At 47.3% G+C, this 14,894-nt stretch overlaps 1 protein-coding gene across 2 annotated transcripts in view; it reads right to left on the bottom strand.

Moving 5' to 3' along the window:
• Positions 1–14,894, bottom strand: part of inppl1a (inositol polyphosphate phosphatase-like 1a) — a 268,648-nt gene that overhangs the window by 83,973 nt on the left and 169,781 nt on the right. For both annotated transcript variants that reach the window (XM_048533393.2, XM_048533395.2), the window contains exons 16-18: positions 13,609–13,708; positions 13,429–13,517; positions 11,784–11,865 (exon numbers count right to left, since the gene is read on the bottom strand). In XM_048533393.2, the coding sequence (XP_048389350.1) occupies positions 11,784–11,865; positions 13,429–13,517; positions 13,609–13,708 (271 nt within the window). The remainder of the gene's footprint in view (positions 1–11,783; positions 11,866–13,428; positions 13,518–13,608; positions 13,709–14,894) is intronic.

Consider the following 14,894-nt stretch of genomic DNA (forward strand, 5'->3'; position numbering starts at 1 on the left):
GGAAGAGAGGAGAGGAGAGGGAAGAGAGGAGAGGAGAGGGAAGAGAGGAGAGGGAGAGGGAGGAGAGGAGAGGGAAGAGAGGAGAGGAGAGGGAAGAGAGGAGAGGAGATGAGAGGACAGGAAAGGGAAGAGAGGAGAGGAGAGGAGAGGAGAGGAGAGGAGAGGAGAGGAGAGGAGAGCAGAGGAGAGGAGAGGGAAGAGAGGAGAGGAGAGGAAAGGGAAGAGACGAGAGGAGAGGAGAGGAAAGGGAAGAGAGGAGAGGAGAGGAAAGGAAGAGAGGAGAGGAGAGGAGAGGAGAGGAAAGGGAAGAGAGGAGAGGAGAGGAGAGGAGAGGAGAGGAGAGGAGAGGAGAGGAGAGGAGAGGAGAGGAAGGGAAGAGAGGAGAGGAGAGGAGGAGGAAGAGAGGAGAGGAGAAGAGAGGAGAGGAAAGGGAAGAGAGGAGAGGAAAGGGAAGAGAGGAGAGGAGGAGGAGAGTGAAGAGAGGAGAGGAAAGGGAAGGGAAGAGAGGAGAGGAAAAGGAAGAGAGGAGAGGAAAGGGAAGGGAGGAGAGGAGAGGAGAGGAGAGGAGAGGAGAGGGAAGAGAGGAGAGGAGAGGGAAGAGAGGAGAGGAGAGGAGAGGGAAGAGAGGAGAGGAGAGGGAAGAGAGGAGAGGAGAGGAAAGGGAAGAGAGGAGAGGAAAGGGAAGGGAAGAGAGGAGAGGAAAAGGAAGAGAGGAGAGGAAAGGGAAGGGAGGAGAGGAGAGGAGAGGGAAGAGAGGAGAGGAAGAGGACAGGAAAGGGAAGAGAGGAGAGGGAAGAGAGGAGAGGAGAGGGAAGAGAGGAGAGGAGAGGAGAGGGGAGGAAGAGAGGAGAGGAGAGGAGAGGGAAGAGAGGAGAGGAGAGAAGGAAGAGAGGAGAGGAGAGGAAAGGGAAAAGAGGAGAGGAGAGGGAAGAGAGGAGAGGAGAGGGAAGAGAGGAGAGGAGAGGGAAGAGAGGAGAGGAGAGGGAAGAGAGGAGAGGAGAGGGAAGAGAGGAGAGGAGAGGACAGGAAAGGGAAGAGAGGAGAGGAGAGGGAAGAGGAGGAGAGGAGAGGAAAGGGAAGAGAGGAGAGGAAAGGGAAGAGAGGAGAGGAAAGGGAAGAGAGGAGAGGAAAAGGAAGGGAAGAGAGGAGAGGAGAGAGAGGAGAGGAGAGGAGAGGAGAGGAGAGGAGAGGAGAGGAGAGGGAAGAGAGGGAGAGGAGATGAGAGGACAGGAAAGGGAAGAGACGAGACGAGAGGAGAGGAAAGGAAGAGACGAGACGAGAGGAGAGGAAAGGGAAGAGAGAGAGAGGAGAGAGAGGAGAGGAGAGGAGAGAGAGAGGAGAGGAGAGGAGAGGAGAGGAGAGGAGAGAGGAGAAGGGAAGAGAGGAGAGGAGAGGACAGGAAAGAGAGGAGAGGAGAGGAGATGAGAGGGAAGAGAGGAAGGAGAGGAGAGGAGAGGAGAGGGAAGAGATGAGAGGAGAGGGAAGAGAGGAGAGGAGAGGGAAGAGAGGAGAGGAGAGGGAAGAGAGGAGAGGGAAGAGAGGAGAGGAGAGGGAGAGAGAGGAGAGAAGAGGGAAGAGAGGAGAGGAGAGGGAGAGAGAGAGAGAGAGAGGGAAGAGAGGAGAGGAGAGGGAAGAGAGGAGAGGAGAAGAGAGGAGAGAGAGGAGAGGGAGAGGAGAGGGAAGAGAGGAGAGGAGAGGAAAGGGAAGAGAGGAGAGGAGAGGAGAGGAAGAGAGGAGAGGAGAGGAGAGGAGAGGAAAGGGAAGAGAGGAGAGGAGAGGAGAGGAGAGGAGAGGAGAGGAGAGGAGAGGAGAGAGAGAGGAGAGGAGAGGAAGGAGAGGAGAGGGAAGAGAGGAGAGAGAGGGAAGAGAGGAGAGGAGAGGGAAGAGAGGAGAGGAGAGGGAAGAGAGGAGAGAGAGGAGAGGAAAGGAAGAGAGGAGAGGAAAGGGAAGAGAGGAGAGGAAAGGGAAGAGAGGAGAGGAGAGGAAAGGGAAGAGAGGAGAGGAGAGGAAAGGGAAGAGAGCAGAGGAGAGGAAAGGGAAGAGAGGAGAGGAGAGGAGAGGAAAGGGAAGAGAGGAGAGGAGAGGAGAGGAGAGGAAGGAAAGGGAAGAGAGGAGAGGAGGAGAGGAGAGGGAAGAGAGGAGAAAGGAAAGGGAGAGAGGAGAGGGAAGAGAGGAGAGGAGAGGAGAGAGAGGAAGGAAAGGGAAGAGAGAGAGGAGAGGAGAGGAGAGGAGAGGAGAGGGAAGGGAAGAGAGGAGAGGAGAGGAGAGGGAAGAGAGGAGAGGAAAGGGAAGGAAGAGAGGAGAGGAAAGGGAAGAGAGGAGAGGAGAGGGAAGAGAGGAGAGGAGAGGGAAGAGAGGAGAGGAGAGGGAAGGGAAGAGAGGAGAGGAGAGGGAAGGGAAGAGAGGAGAGGAAAGGGAAGAGAGGAGAGGAAAGGGAAGAGAGGAGAGGAAAGGAGAGAGGAGAGGAGAGGAGAGGAGAGGAAAGGGAGAAGAGAAGAGGAGAGGAGAGGGAAGAGAGGAGAGGAGAGGAAAGGGAGGAGAGAGAGGAGAGGAGAGAGAGGAGAGGAGAGGAGAGGAGAGGAGAGGAGAGGAGAGGAGAGGAGGAGAGGAAGAGAGGAGAGGAGAGGGAAGAGAGGAGAGGAGAGGACAGGAAAGGGAAGAGAGGAGAGGAAAGGGAAGAGAGGAGAGGAAAGGGAAGAGAGGAGAGGAGATGAGAGGACAGGAAGGGAAGAGAGGAGAGGAGAGGAGAGGTAAGAGAGGAGAGGAGAGAAAGGGAAGAGAGGAGAGGAGAGGAAAGGGAAGAGAGGAGAGGAGAGGACGGTCAAGGGAAAGAGAGAAGAGGAGAGGAGAGGTAGAGAGGAGAGGAGAGGAAAGGGAAGAGAGGAGAGGAGAGGAGAGGAAAGGGAGAGAGGAGAGGAGAGGAGAGGAAAGGGAAGAGAGGAGAGGAGAGGAAAGAGAGGAGAGGAGAGGAAAGGGAAGAGAGGAGAGGAGAGGAAAGGGAAGAGAGGAGAGGAGAGGAAAGGGAAGAAGAGGAGAGGAGAGGAGAGGAAAGGGAAGAGAGGAGAGGAGAGGAGAGGAGAGGGAAGAGAGGAGAGGAGAGAGAGGAGAGGAGAGGAGAGGAGAGGAGAGGAGAGGGAAGGAGGAGAGGAGAGGAGAGGAGAGGAAAGGGAAGAGAGGAGAGGAAAGGGAAGAGAGGAGAGGAAAGGGAAGAGAGGAGAGGAAGGGAAAGAGAGAGAGGAAAGGGAAGAGAGGAGAGGAAAGGGAAGGGAAGAGAGGAGAGGAAAGGGAAGAGAGGAGAGGAAAGGAAGAGAGGAGAGGGGAAGGGAAGAGAGGAGAGGAGAGGAAGGGAAGAGAGGAGAGGGAAGAGAGGAGAGGAAAGGGAAGGGAAGAGAGGAGAGGAAAGGGAAGAGAGGAGAGGAAAGGGAAGGGAAGAGAGGAGAGGAGAGGAAGGGAAGAGAGGAGAGGAGCGGAAAGGAAGAGAGGAGAGGAGAGGGAAGAGAGGAGAGGAAAGGGAAGGGAAGAGAGGAGAGGAAAGGGAAGAGAGGAGAGGAAAGGGAAGAGAGGAGAGGAGAGGGAAGAGAGGAGAGGAAAGGGAAGGGAAGAGAGGAGAGGAAAGGGAAGAGAGGAGAGGAAAGGGAAGAGAGGAGAGGAGAGGAAAGGGAAGAGAGGAGAGGAGAGGAAAGGGAAGAGAGGAGAGGAAAGGGAAGGGAAGAGAGGAGAGGAAAGGGAAGAGAGGAGAGGAAAGGGAAGAGAGGAGAGGAGAGGGAAGAGAGGAGAGGAAAGGGAAGGAAGAGAGGAGAGGAGAGGAGAGGAGAGGAGAGGAGAGGAGAGGAGAGGAGAGGAGAGGAGAGGAGAGGAGAGGAGAGGAGAGGAGAGGAGAGGAGAGGAGAGGAGAGGGAAGAGAGGGAAGAGAGGAGAGGAGAGGGAAGAGAGGAGAGGAGAGGAAGAGAGGAGAGGAGAGGAGAGGAGAGGAGAGGAGAGGAGAGGGAAGAGAGGAGAGGAGAGGGAAGAGAGGAGAGGAGAGGGAAGAGAGGAGAGGAGAGGAGAGGAGAGAGAGGAGAGGAGAGGAGAGGAGAGGAGAGGAGAGGAGAGGGAAGAGAGGAGAGGAGAGGGAAGAGAGGAGAGGAGAGGAGAGGAGAGGAGAGGAGAGGAGAGGAGAGGAGAGGGAAGAGAGGGAAGAGAGGAGAGGAGAGGGAAGAGAGGAGAGGAGAGGAGAGGAGAGGAGAGGAGAGGAGAGGAGAGGAGAGGAGAGGAGAGGGAAGAGAGGAGAGGAGAGGGAAGAGAGGAGAGGAGAGGAGAGGAGAGGAGAGGAGAGGAGAGGAGGAGTGGGAAGAGAGGAGAGGAGAGGGAAGAGAGGGTGAGGAGAGGTAGAGAGGAGAGGAGTGGAAGAGAGGAGGAGAGGAATGAGGAAGAGAGATGAGGAAGGGAAGAGAGGAGAGGAAAGGGAAGAGAGGAGAGGAAGGGAAGAGAGGTGAGGAATGGGAAGAGAGGAGAGGAAAGGGAAGAGAGGAGAGGAAAGGGGAAGAGTGGAAGAGGAGAGGGGAGAGAGGAGGTGGTGAGGGAAGAGGGAGAGGAGAGGGAAGAGAGGAGAGGAAAAGGGAAGAGAGGAGTGGAATGGGTAGGGAGAGAGTGGAGTGGTGAGGATGAGAGGTGAGGGAGGGAAGAGAGGAGAGGGAAGGGAAGAGAGGAGAGGAAGGGAAGAGAGGAGAGGAGAGGAGAGGAGAGGGAAGAGAGGAGAGGAAAGGGAAGAGAGGAGAGGAGAGGAGAGGAGAGGAAAGGGAAGAGAGGAGAGGAAAGGGAAGGGAAGGGAAGAGAGGAGAGGAGAGGAAAGGGAAGAGAGGAGAGGAAAGGGAAGAGAGGAGAGGAAAGGGAAGAGAGGAGAGGAAAGGGAAGAGAGGAGAGGAAAGGGAAGAGAGGAGAGGAAAGGGAAGAGAGGAGAGGAAAGGGAAGAGAGGAGAGGAGAGGGAAGAGAGGAGAGGAAAGGGAAGGGAAGAGAGGAAAGGGAAGGGAAGAGAGGAAAGGGAAGGGAAGAGAGGAAAGGGAAGGGAAGAGAGGAAAGGGAAGGGAAGAGAGGAGAGGAGAGGAGAGGGAAGAGAGGAGAGGAGAGGAGAGGAGAGGAAAGGGAAGAGAGGAGAGGAGAGGAGAGGAGAGGGAAGAGAGGAGAGGAGAGGGAAGAGAGGAGAGGAGAGGGAAGAGAGGAGAGGAGAGGGAAGAGAGGAGAGGAGAGGAAAGGGAAGGGAGGAGAGGAGAGGAGAGGAGAGGAGAGGAAAGGGAAGAGAGGAGAGGAAAGGGAAGGGAAGAGAGGAGAGGAAAGGGAAGGGAAGAGAGGAGAGGAGAGGAAAGGGAAGAGAGGAGAGGAGAGGAAAGGGAAGGGAAGAGAGGAGAGGAGGGGAGAGGAAAGGGAAGAGAGGAGAGGAGGGGAGAGGAAAGGGAAGAGAGGAGGGGAGAGGAAAGGGAAGAGAGGAGGGGAGAGGAAAGAGAAGAGAGGAGAGGAAAAAGAGAAGAGAGGAGAGGAGAGGAAAGAGAAGAGAGGAGAGGAAAAAGAGAAGAGAGGAGAGGAAAGAGAAGAGAGGAAAGAGAAGAGAGGAAAGAGAAGAGAGGAAAGAGAAGAGAGGAAAGAGAAGAGAGGAAAGAGGAGGAAGAAGAGAAGAGAAGAGAAGAGAAGAGGAGGAAGAACAACAACAATGTATAATTCAGACTGCGACTCGCTCCTTGAGGCAGCACAGTGGCTCAGCGTTTAGCATTGGCTGCCTCACAGCACCGGGGAGACAGATTCAATTCCAGCCTCGGGCAGCTGTGGAGTTTGCATATTCGCCCCATGTCTGCATGGGTTTCCTCTGGTGCTCTAGTTTTTGCCCGCAGTCCACAGTGTCTAGGGTGGGAAATGCAGGGATGGGTTTAGGTGGGATGATCTGTGGTGGGTCGGTGTAGATTTGATGGGCCAAATGGCCTGCTTTTACACTGTAGGGATCCTGTGATTTCATCATAATTTTATGAAACTTCTGTCTGAAGGGGACTAGTTGTGAAGAGGTCAGCTGGTCACACACAGTATCCAAGAATCAGCAAATGCAAAAATCACCTTTGAAAGCATTTCTCAGTTGCTAAGATTTTGGTTCTGAAAGGGGACAGCTGTCTCCTGGACGCGTTTTGGTTCGGGTCGTGTGATTAACCGGATATTTGATTCCATAGAGAGCCAGAAACTGATGAAGACCACATGTGCTTCCTCTTTAGTGTGGATTAAGTTTGAGTAGGGTTGGATTCAGAGCAGGGAATTTGGGTTAGGGGAGAAGTGAACAAAGGAATCATACCAATGACAAACAGGAAAAAGGTTGTATAAATGCAAAACAACCTAATGGAAATGGTATTCAAAATCGCCAAAGGCTAACACCTTATAACTTTTGTTTCCGTCAAAGTCATTCACAAGCAATCGGTTCTTCTAATAAAAAAAATGCAGTGGTTAGTCTTTGGTAATTTTAGGCAAAATGACAGCAATCTGGAAACAGCAAGGTCCCAGGGAAAGCAAGATAAATTACTGACTGAGGCAGATTATTAGCAAAAGGTCCTCCAGCTCTTTGCAAAGGTGCCACTTAAGTTTCACATCATGCCTCCCCGGCAGACAGGATTTCAGTTCAATTTCTCATTCACTGAATGCTCAAAATGGTTTAGGCTTCTTCAATTAGCCAAGTTGAGAAATACTGTTGTTCACAAAGCTCAGAGAACTTGGCACTATCCCATGTCAACATCATCTGCCCCACTTCCCTTCCAGGCTATGCATTCCAGACCTGAACCATTCATTGTGCCTTTTTGCTTGTTTGCATCACGCTGGTTACATTTGCAAATCACTTCGGTCACATTGCCATAGGATGTTATTAAACTTGAAAGGATATGGAAATGATTTACAAGGATGTCACCACAACTGGAAGGTTTGAGTTACAAGGAGGGGTCAGATAGTCTGGGACCATTTTCCCACTGGAGCGCAAAAGGCTGAAGAGTGACTTTATAAAACTTCATAAAATCATGAGCAGCATTTCATCAGGATAGGGGAGTTCAAAACTACAGAGCATTTTTTAAAAAAAGATGAGAGGAGAGATTTAAAGGGGTCGGAAGGCAACATCCTCCATAGAGGGTTGTTGTGTATACGCAACAAGGTGCCAGAAGCGGAGGTAGAGGCAAGTACAATTATGACATTTAAAAGTCATTCGGACAGGTCAGTGGAAAGGAAAAATTTAGAGGGATATGGGCCAACCGCAGGCAAACGGAATTGTTCAGTTCAGGGAATGTGGTTGGCACAAACAAGTCAGGCCTACGGCCAGTTTCCATGCTGGTTTGGTATCCAGCAGCATCAATGGCATCTACATGGATGAGGTCCATAGAGGACTCAAGAGGAAGGACAGTGGAGGTGGGATGGTGCCAAAAAGTAGTGACTTTCATTCCAGCAGTGATGGCACGGTAATGGGGACTCAAGCCTGGCCTTATTTCTTTCTTTTTTTTTGCTGTTATAATCTGTGTTTTGGTTTATTTTACCATGTTTGAAGATGGTGCCAGAGAATGGGGACACTATATAACATCTTTCACTGTACTTTGTAGCAAGATACACTGGACTATAAACGAATCAAATAAATCAAGGTAGTTGTTTTTGATGTGGTGGGCCGAAGGGCCTTTCTCTGTGCTGCAGACCTCAATGACTCTGTATCGAACTTCACCTGCCACCCTTCTGGCCAACCTAACTAAACTGCCTATGCCTTTTTGGACTTCGATATTGTAAACTGTGACGGTGACAATGCTAAGTTTGTGGATGATACAAAACTTCGAAACTGTCCCCTGCACACCAAGGTCTAGATCATTAACATATATCAGGTAAAGGGTTCAATCCCAATCCTAGAGGATCTTCATCATAAATCTTGCTCCAGCTTGAAAAATATTTATTAACCATTACTGTGTTTCCTTCCACTCAACCAATTTAGTATCCACGTTGTTACTATCCCTTTAATTCCATGAGCTATAAGTTTTCCTCAGGTTTGTGCAGCACAGTATCAATTGTCTTTTGAAAGTTCATCTTCACCACAACAAAATATTAGCCTCATGCATCTTATTAATGCATCAAAAAGACTCCAGCAAGTTAATCCATCATAAAATCTCCTTTTAGAAAGTTTAGCTAGATCTTGCTAATCAACTCACCATTTTCCATGTGACCACTAATTCTATCCTGAATAACTATTTTTAGAAGCTTCCTTGTCACAGAAGCCAAGCCACTGAAGTTATTTAGTTTCCAAGAAGAGTCATGGGACTTTAATGTCAACTCTGTTTCTCTTCCCACAGAATGCTGCCAGCCTGTCTTCAGCACTAACTTCAATTTCAGATCTGCAACATCCAGTCATCTGCTGTTACTTCAGTGAAGTTAAACTGAGTGGCCTATCGCTGCTGGGTTTATCCATACAGCCTTTTTTGAACTAGGGCCAAACGTTTGCAATTCTCTGGTCTCCTGACATCTCCCTTGTGCTTAGCAATAATGTCTATAGCAACAAACATGTTGAACTGTTCTTCGAACTAATCTCCTATCACTTTTGGTCATCATTTCTTCCACCTCCGCTCCTGCAAGCTAAGCTGATTGTGGCACCACAAACATAGCTCTGGCTGATCGAGGAATCTGAGCCTTCAAAAAGAGAAAACTGATTTGAGATGTGCAGTCCAGGGGGCTCCTGAACTGCATGTCTGTTTCTTTTCTGCTGCTTGATAGTCAGCCAGGGCCTTCAGCTGCGGCGTGACCACCGCTCAATGTGTTATCCATATAACTCTCAGTCTCACAGATGTGAGAGTGTCTCCAGCCACTGCTTGAACGCTGAATCTTGGAACTCAAGTTTCTGCATCCTGTGGCACTTTCTGATCACGTGGTTTCTAAGAACACTTGCATGCTCCAGGACTCCCCTTATATTGCGGGCCATGGATTCCACCTGTCTGAACTAAGCCGCCACAGCTTGAAAATATTTCTCTTACATCAACCTTTCTCTGCTTTGGGATACTTTGGATCAATTTCTATTCAGCCAACTCTCTGCCACAGGCAACTATTGACGCCAAAATATTGATTTTCAAGAGGTATAGTTCTTAGGTCTGAAGGGCATATGGAAAGAAAAAGGAAACAGCAGACCGAGTTAAATGATCAGCCACTATCATCTTGAATAGTCTACTCCTGATATATTTCTATGATGTTACAGATTTTCTGGGATATTACAATTCACCCTCCTTTCAAACTCAGCAGGAGCCAGGTCCAAGCGTGGTACAGTTCCAAGCTGATTCTGGTGAATCTCTGACTTCCAGCATTCATTGAAATGTCGATGAGAAAGGGAGATATTAACTCAAGTGGCTGCACTGTGATCTATTAGGCATCCTCATGATTAGCTTGTCAAAAACTGGAGCAAAAATGAGTTTTCAAATGTCCATTGGGAGTTCTTCTAATGCTCTTGTTGGGTTTCCAAAATAACAAGTATCAAGTACAAGGACGTATGTGATTCTGGACTGGTCTTTAGGGTGATCTTCTAGTGCATCTGGCACAGGGGTTTCCCAAGGAGTGCAGTCAACATGAGAGAGAAAGGAAGATTACATGAAGGAATACTGGGAATGGATGTGAGATTGCTCGCTGAGCTGGAAGGTTCGTTTTCAGACGTTTCGTCACCATTCTAGGTAACATCATCAGTGAGGAGCCTCCGACGAAGCACTGGCGTTATGTCCCGCTTTCTATTTATTTATCAGGTTCACTGATGACGTTACCTAGAATGGTGACGAAAAGTCTGAAAACGAACCTTCCAGCTCAGCGAGAAATCTCACATCCAGAACCTCAACCTGAGCTACAAATCTTCTCAAAACTCGCTAATACTGGGAATCTTGGCAAGCCAAGTGAACAGGAAACAAGAGCAGGCCACTCACCCCAGTGAGACAGCCCTGCTCATTCAATATAATAGGGATTGATCTTGGGTTTCAACTCCACCTTGCCGCCCTTCCCCACCCCCTCCATATCCCTTGATTCCAAGAAACCAGCAACCTTTCTATCTCAGCACTAAAAATATTTTTTTGATGAGTGGGTAGAGATTCAAAAAGGTTCACAACCCGTTGAGTGGAAATATTCTAACATCAGTCCTAAATGATTGAACCCTTGTCCTGAGACTGTACCCCTGAGGGTTTAAGATTCTATGAATACAGTAAACGATTTCAGTATCAACCTCACCAAGCATCTTCAGAATCTTACATGTTTCAATGAGATCGCTTCTCAGATGGAGACAGAAATGACGATCATTTGGTTTCATTATTGCGTACATTAGCAGGATAGTATAATTATATTTTATGGTTACATATTTCACTTTAATTGTTATTCTTTTGAGCATTTTATGGAAACATCCTCATAAAATTTCCATCATCAAAGATGCCTCCCCAGCTGAAATGTTTACTCACTCCTGTTTTAAAGACTATTACGAGAAAGCAAAACACCACATGATTAATGTCTGGAATGGCATCCGGGTAGGAGAGAGAAAAAAAAAAAATCAATAAAAACCTACCACCTATTCATGGCAATTTTCTTGTTAAAACATACAGGTACAGGATTTTATTGGATTACGGTCTTAGAGAACTGTAAAGAGGGACTGCAGGAACACTGAGGTCGTATGTAGGAGGCTGACATAGCTTAGTGCTGTATTCTAGAAATGAACAAACTTCGGGACAAGGACTGACATCTGGTTATATATTTCAGCATTTGGCTTGTGATCAACGGAAAACACCCTCTGTAAACATCAGCTCATCCAAAACTTGGCTGCCTGTGTCCTAGCTTGCATCAAAACATCTTTAGCCATCACCCCCTACACTCATTCCTGGTCATACAACTACAAATCAAAATTTGCATAATTACGTTCAAAACCCACAGTGGTGTAGCCTGGCCATTCCCACATCAATAAATTCCTGCAGCTCTTCAATACTTGGCAATATCCGTGGGCCTCCAATTCTGGCCCTCTTGCATGCTCTTGATTTTCTTCTCTCGATCACTGAGCTTCAAACACTTTTGCTCTAAATTTTGAATCTACTCCATAAGAGATCTCGCTTTTGCTTTCATGACACTCATTAAAGTCTACCACTTGGTTGAAGCTTTTGGGTTCCAGCTTTATGTTGCTGTGTCAGATTCTGTCTAACACAGGTTCCTGTGGAACATCTTGTAATTTCTTATTACTTTATAGAGCCATTACAGAAATGGCCACTACTGTTGTATCCAACAGAGCTGTTTCTCAAGTCAATCACCAACTGGTGCAATAATGGTGTACCTGCACTCCCACTACAACTCTCGTGATCCCTGGACTGACCTATCTCCTCTCCATCTTCGGTCCGCCTCCCCCTCTCTCCCTATTTATTCCAGCTCCCTCCCCCCATCCCCCTCTCTGATGAAGAGTCCAGGCCCGAAACGTCAGCTTTTGTGCTCCTGAGATGCTGCTTGGCCTGCTGTGTTCATCCAGCCTCACATTTTATTATCTTGGAATCTCCAGCATCTGCAGTTCCCATTATCACAGCCTTAAGACTGGCTGTTATGTAGGCCTTCACCATAGATTTGCAGTTATATAGCTCTTCACCATGAAATAGACAATGAGGCAAATACCCTCCCTTGATACTATTAAATATCTCAAAACAATGCATGGACCAAATGGCTTTTGGTATTTATGATAATGAATCAAATCAACAGAACACGCTGTAATAAACAGAGGCTTACTTGCAACATTATCTGTTGCAGGATCAAGATCACATTTACTCACCATATGAATTACAAATGATGTGGGTCTCGGGGTACGATTTCCACAAAATTCTGTCGCACCACGATGGAACATTTGTGCGGACCTGTTGATGGAAAGAGCACCTGTATTTACTCTGCCATTTCATTTATACTATCAGGCTCTGAATTGACAGATCCTGCTTCACTTTGCCAGTGTCCCTTGCTTCAGTTCGACCTGCCTACTCCTCAACTTTTGACATTTTCTGAAGAGCCAGAGCAACCATGATGGACTGAAAAGCCTCTTATCGATGCTCTATGATTTGATAAAGATGTTGTGAAATGTTAAGAAGCTCTTATGAGGTGAAGGTATCATCACCGTTTTCGCCAACTTATACTATTGTTCTTCATTGAAGGATTTATATTGAAAATATTTTGCTTTCAGCCTTTTCAGAACTGCAAGTCATTTAGTTATATGAAAAATCAATGGTTGCCAATGATGCTAATTTTCTGTGACTTCAGTGCTAGAACTCAAATCCAGCAAGCTGAACGAACTAATACAACTGGCAGCATCAGGTGAAATGTTGATTAGACTTGAGCTGCGGAGCAGAAAAGAAAAAGAACATTTGTCAAACTTTGTGAAAGCTGAGCCATGTTCAAAGAAAGGTCACTTGATTTTCTTGGAGTCCAGGCCATAGAAAAAAATGACCATACATGCACTTTGACAGAAGTCTGTAAACCCGAACCATTTCCCTCTCCAATATTTGTCCAGCATTTCCTATTTTTACTTCCAATTTCCAACACCTGCAATAGTTGTGTACTTTGTTTCTTGGCCTCCTTCTCAAGTATCTCCTGTGAAGTATAAACGGATGGTGACAATTCACAATATTTTCTAAAAAGCATCTTTTATGTTAGAATGTAAAGATTTAATCTAAGTCAATGGTAACGCAAATACAAACATTAGCTTTGGCCCATTTTCCACAAGAAGAAAGATGAATGGAATCAAGGAACGTGACGCCGAAATAATAGGTTCAAAACATTTCATTTGAGGTCATTACAAAACTAAAATTTATTTGGTCCCAGCTAAGTTCCTCTATAATTGAGAACTACTAGGTCTCATGGAAGATTGCTGGCTTTTCATGGTGGGTGGCGGGGGGGGGGAAACAAGGGGAGTGGAATGCCAGTCTCAAACCATTGGTCAGAACAAAAGGCAACTGCATGATCTGAAATGCACTGTCTGAAAGGGTTGCTATAACCGTTGAATCTGCAACCTTTTGCAAATGAGCAGAGTGGAATAGGGCTTGCAAGGTGTCGGCAAAGCCACAATGGGCCAAATGGCTTTCTGCGCTGTAGAACTTACAATAATTAAGTAGGAATACTAGTACGCCAAGTCTGTTCTATCATTCAACAGGATGATGGATAATCTTTTATTTCAACTCCACTTTTTGACTCTTAGATATACACAACAAACGACCATTCACAGTTTTCCAGGCTCGGGAATTCTCAAGATTCACAAACTTCTATGAGTTTGAGTTCGAGACCTTCTATGACTGACTACAAATCCAGTTGCATATATATTCATTGCAAACCAGCAGTTCCAAATATTTTAACAATTTCAGCAGTGACAAGGAGGGGACTGGGTGAGGTGAAGGATGAGAAGTCTGCTAACAACTAGGAAAGCCATTACGTACCCCAGTGGGCTTCTGTTTGTGACAAACATATACATCCCGGGATCCTCGCTCATATCGATATGTTGGAGGGAATGTGATCTCCTCTTCATCTACAGGCAGGCCATATAAGAAACCAATGGAGTCAAACTTTCTGGTCCAGCCTTGGCCGTAAACAACAGATAATGTAACAGCCGTACTTACAAAATCGAAGAAATATTTTGTTTTTCTCCTTCTCCAAGTTCAGCTGGTCAACTTTCTGAAGAGGCTCAAACTCTTTCCTGTTAATGTAATTGAGTATGTCCTGCATGGAGATACAGAATAAAAAGAGATCAAAAGGGAAGAAGAGTCATGCAGTCATCGTTATACCCTTCCCTTTTATCTAAACTAAACTTCATCTGCCACTACTCGTGAGGAATGACAGGTTAAGGCAAACAGTTTTTCTGAAGAAGGGTCTAGGCCCAAAACGTCAGCCTTCCTGCTCCTCTGATGCTGCTTGGCCTGCTGTGCTCATCCAGCTCCACACCGTGTTATCTTAGTTCAGAGGAGGCTCCTGCTTCGATCCCTGGTCTGTACCAAGCTAACTGATGTCAGGTTGAGAATCAAGATAGGGGAAGAGTGGGCAAAGTCCCCATTCACCTCTTTCGCACTGGGCTATCAAAAGAGTGAGGATGAGATGGGATGCCTCAGTCTAACTGTGGCCCAGTAAACAGGGAGAACATTCTGGATGGAGACAGGTTAGAAATTGGTCTATTGCACTTAAAATCCCAAGACCTGAGCTTTTTCTCTATTTCGTATTCTTTCACAATAAAGGATGATGTATAAACATTAGTGAGATAGAATCATGACTGAGAAAATCAGGAAGCAAAATCGCTTTGACTGAAGATTCAGATTAGCAAGGCTCAGAAAAGCCATACTTGTTTATCAGCTCCCTAACTGTTCTTGGATCATGAAATAGAATATTAAACAAGCAGGTATTGAAGCGTGTAATAAAATGTAACATGACTGGTTAAACAGGGTGTACAGCTGGATGAACACAGCAGGCCAGGTAGCATCACAGCAGGAAAGCTGACATTTCGGGCCTGGACCCATCTTCAGAAATGGGGGAGGGGGGAAAAAGGGCTCAGAAATAAACAGTATTGGGGGGGGGGTGCGATGATAAAAGGTGGAGGGGGGAGCGGATAGGTGTAGAGCTCTCCACCTATCTGTTCCTCTATCCACCTTCTATCATTGCCTTCCCCTCTATTTATTTCAGAGCCCCCTTCCCCTCTCCCATTTCTGAAGAGGGGTCCAGATCCAAAACATCAACTTTCCTGTTCCTTTGACGCTGCTTGACCTACTGCGTTTATCCAGCTCAATACCTTGTTATCTCTGATTCTGCAGCATCAGCAGTCCCTATCTCTAATATTATTGGTTGTTGGGACTTTAGTCTTGATAAATCCTGGTCCAATTCAATTGGTCATGCTGGTCTGGGGATTTTGTAGAATGTT

The sequence above is a fragment of the Stegostoma tigrinum genome, chromosome 6 (assembly GCF_030684315.1).
Source record: "Stegostoma tigrinum isolate sSteTig4 chromosome 6, sSteTig4.hap1, whole genome shotgun sequence".
Lineage (NCBI taxonomy): Eukaryota > Metazoa > Chordata > Chondrichthyes > Orectolobiformes > Stegostomatidae > Stegostoma > Stegostoma tigrinum.